A 4307-nucleotide genomic window follows, 5' to 3' on the forward strand; every position below is an offset into this window, starting at 1 on the left:
AACGGACCTAGGAGAGAGGAGTGGTGATGGGGAAACCAGTTTTAGAAAAGAAGAAAACAAAGTCCAGTAGAGAAGTGAAGAGACTCTGAACTCTGCAGTTGGAGTTACAGAAAGAGACGGATTATAGAAATATTTAAGAGGTAAAATTGATAGAACTTGATAAGAGTTTGGATGTCAGGGGCTAGAAAGATTTGGAACACAGACAACTGCTTCCTGGATTTCTGGCTAGGATGAGTGACAGGATTGGGAAGTGATCGAAATGAGGGGCAGGTGTGTAGGTGAAAGGTAAAGATAAGTCAGTTCAGTTCTGAGTATTCGTTCAAGGTTCCTGCAAGGAAAGATGCGTTTGGGTGTGGAGTTGGAGAGAGCCCAGGGTGGGGCGCATTTGCATGGAGGTAGGTGGTGAAGTTGGGGGCGGTGTGTGTGTGTGTGTGTGTAGGGGGGGGTTGGACCAGCTCCCATAGGAGGAATGTGTAGACATGAAGAAGCAGCCACAGCTACAGGGTGTGTGTGTGTGTGTGTGTGTCTTGGGGGGCACTTTTGAGAGGAAGTGGGGGAGGAGCTCACACAGGATGCTGAGACGTGAGGAGGCAGCGAGGAAGGACGGAGCGCTTGCATGAAAGGGAGCGGGGAGTGGCCCGAGCGTGCAACGGTGGCCAGAGGGTTCAGTGCCGACAGATCATTTCTAAACTTTGCAGAAACGAAGAGGAGTCTGAGTTTAGGCTGTTTGGGAAAGAAAAGTTTAAAATTTCCCATAGTAGTACATATCAAAAGAAAATAGAACAGCGCAGCCCCGTGCAGGCGTCCGCCAGCGTGAAGCATGAACACAGCCCGTTTCCTTCCATCTGTAACCTTTGTCCCCAGCTGGATTATTTTAAAGCTAAACTCAGATATCGTATCTTTTATTCTGTAATCATTTAAATATGTATCTTTATAAGGTAAGAGTTATTTTTATAAATATAACGAGTGTTATCCTAATTTAAAAAAACTGACATTACTTTCTTAATATAAAATTTCCGGTCACACTTCTTTTTAAAGAAGCTTGACTATGAAGAAAAGAGATGAGGCGGTAATTAAAAAAGGTTTGCAGTTTTTTTTTTTTTTTTAAGATTGACAGACTTTTAAGGTTAGTCAATAAAGAGGAGATGCTTGAAGATGTCGGAGATGGAGATGATGGAGCCGACGGAGGTCCTGGGAAGTGCCGGCAAGGATAGCTTGAGGGTACAGGGATGTCTGGACCTAAGTCGTTATGTTTTGTGAGCATCAGCTAAGTGCTCCTGGGTTCCTGGGGGTGTACTCGTGCCTACAAGAGGGGAGAGGCTCCGAAAAAGGAGGAAAAAATATGAGAACAGAGGATATTTATAGGTTGGGTGCTAGAAGGTGAGGCAGTTCAAAGCTTAAGTTCTCAGAGGTGGAGGGGCGTAAAGGCCAGCTGAGGAGTCGGGGGGTTTGGCATAGCCACTGGAAGAGGGACTGAGCTGGGACGAACGAGTAAGAATCATGTCACTGAGCTGAGTGAGGTTAGAATTCAGTCATCAGAGCGAAACACGAGGTCGTGTGATTGTTTCCTTGAGCTCCGGTTGATTGGTTGACCGCGAGCTTAACGCGTGGAGGAATCCAGCAGCCTGATGTGTTACAGAGAAGAGAGTCCGGGCTGACGACTTCGCACCGGTTCGGGGTTTGTTCATTTAAGTGCTAATTGTCTGCTTTGTGGCTGTGTCACAGAAAAACTAGGCAGCGTTACGGAGCGTTTGGATTGCTGCTTTGTACTTTATTTCTCAGCACATGCAGTGGCGTGTCACAGAGCACGTGCCTGGGGCAGGCACCGAGCGGCATAGTGGACAGGGGCCCCTGCTGTCCTGCTCTGCGGCTTCAGCTTGTTTTCTCTGCGGTCACGGGCAAGTTTACAGACCTGTTCCCTAGTCAAAAAGGTGCAGATGCTGTCCGTTTTCTGAGGTCAGTGGGAGGATGAGACGGTAGTGGACCTCCGCGGCTGAGGACCTTGCTCCGTCCCTTCTCTCCTCCTCACTAAGCCTGGCAGGTCGTCATTTCTGTTTGACAGAAGGTCACGTTCTGGGACTTCACCTGACCATACGAGGCTGGTAGGTCAGGTAGTGGTTACAGTACAAATCGATTTGATCTATGAAAGAGTTCATCAGTTGTTCTTTTAAATGAGGCTTCCTCGTCGCTACAGAATGTCACTTTAGAGACCAGTAGTAGTGACATCTTTGCCTTGGTATCATCTTCAAAGAAACAGGGAGTTCCACGACATGATTTGAGATCCCAATAGCCGTAAAATTCTTTGATTCTCTGACTATATCTCATTTCTGGACTGATTTAAATGAACGATTTCACTGATATTTGAGCATCCATTTATAAATGAAAACATATATTTTAATGTACTCAGCGTTATTTTAAACATTTTCTCTTCTAGATAACTATAGTCGTACATAATAGACCTAGTGGAAGCATGCCTTAGTAAGAGTCGGGTCCGTATAGGCGTTTGCCAGATGAATTGAAGGCATAGGTTTGTGAGAGTAGTAAAGATGGATTCGTTTTTTAAGGCGAGTTGTTTAATCTCCACCAGCTGTCTTTAAAGATGTTTCTTTTGCTAGGGGCGCTTTGACTGTGGTCCTGTTTAAAGGTATAGAGGTGGAATAAATGACCTTGGAGGTCCCCGTCTGACTTTGTAATCCTAAATTAGTAATTGTCCGTTAATAGTTTTCGATCAAAGGCTCCTGTTAAGCCTCACTTTTTAGTGAGCTTTAGTTTGACACTTTTATTCTTTTAAAATCATTCTGGCACGAAGATCGTTTTTGTAAACACTTCTAGTTCATAACCACATCTGCCTTGTTTTGCGTTTGTGCTTAGTAACTGACCACTGGCCGTGAACGCTTGGGGTGAGAATGATGCAGACACCTGCCAAGCACATGCTCGTTTGGGTTCAGGAGACGGTGCGGGCCTCTGCCGAACCTGCCGGCTCGCAGGCAGGACCGGGCCCCCTCGCTCGGCAAAGCCTCGGTGGTGTGCCCGCCCTGTTTCCTCGGAGACAGCCTGCAAAGAACATAGTGTGCTCTGTTTCTAACTCTCGTAACTGTCATGCGTTTCAGGGACAAATAATGTAACTTCGTGTGTCGTGTTTCATGTCTCGTTCTCTTTTATTCCTCTGTCTGTGTGTGGCTTTATACTCGAGTGTCCTTTTTGACGATTTGCCCTTCTTTTCATTTTTCTTGGCCATTAGGAGGAAGGAAGAGAACGTGAATGAGCGATCAGTAGGTTGTGTTGTATTTTTCTCGCCCACTTCTGGGGAATGTGGATGAAAAGGTGTTTAGCACACCCTTCCTGATGTGAACGTGGGGACTTTTACGCTCCCCTTTCTGCCCCTGCGTCGTAACGCCACGTGGCCTTACAGCGTCTTCCGTTTATGCGGGTATTTTCTACACGGCATAGGTGCCTGCCAAATAGTGTAGAAGGGGTGACACGTGTGCGAGTGAATGGATATGATGATACATTACTTGTTTAAATGCTACTTGATAAAGAAAAATGAAGCAGACGGTTTTGAAAGGTTTTATATTATTTGAAACATTATGAAATGAAAGAACAATAGTATTTAATTATACAGGCAACTGGAACAAAGTACATTATTTCATCTCTCTAATTAGCTTTTATTTTTATTTTTCGATGAGCTGTATGACTTTAAGGAGTCGATGTATTTTGAAGCGTTTGGGGCTTTAGAGGATGATGAGCCGACAGGGCAGGCTGTGAGTCAGACACGTCCAGGTGCAAATCCAGGCTCTGTGTAGACTTACATTCTTTAAAGCTTCCACCCCCCCTTCCCGTAAGTGGGGGTGCCCATTTTTATTTGGGACTGTGGTGAGGATTAATTGAGGTGATGACTGGAAAGCCATTTTCATCCCATTGCCTGACGTGGAGTGAGCACTGTATCATTGTCACTGTTATTTCCATGCCAAAAAGAGTCTTTATGCACTTAAAACTTGTAGCTTAAGCTGCCATCTTGAGACAGAGAGGTGGACGATAAACATATCCTGTCTTTTGTAATGTTTCGAAGGTTCTGGTGGAGTTTAGTACATGGGCAGAAATCGTTGTGATGGTTACTTCTGAAAAACATTTAAGCTCTGAGAATTATCTGTGTAGATTCCTTTATGTTGAATGGACAGTTATTTTTCTGTCGCTCAAGTATTTAAGAAGTGAGCGCAGGTAAGGAGACAGACGGAGGGCTTCACGGCCACCTCTGGGTGCGGTTAAGTCGTGTCTCTGGGGGGTGTGTTTGAGTGGGGGTGTGTGTG

The 4307-nt window shown here is 45.4% G+C and overlaps 1 protein-coding gene across 1 annotated transcript in view; it reads left to right on the forward strand.

Annotated features, from left to right (window-relative positions):
* Positions 1–340: 340 nt before the first annotated feature.
* The window catches only part of KATNAL1 (katanin catalytic subunit A1 like 1), a 49337-nt gene continuing 45370 nt past the window's right edge, over positions 341–4307 (forward strand). The window contains exon 1 of the mRNA XM_023530705.1: positions 341–402. Coding sequence (XP_023386473.1) covers positions 341–402 — 62 coding nt within the window. The remainder of the gene's footprint in view (positions 403–4307) is intronic.

Source organism: Pteropus vampyrus, unplaced genomic scaffold, assembly GCF_000151845.1.
Source record: "Pteropus vampyrus isolate Shadow unplaced genomic scaffold, Pvam_2.0 Scaffold52, whole genome shotgun sequence".
NCBI lineage: Eukaryota > Metazoa > Chordata > Mammalia > Chiroptera > Pteropodidae > Pteropus > Pteropus vampyrus.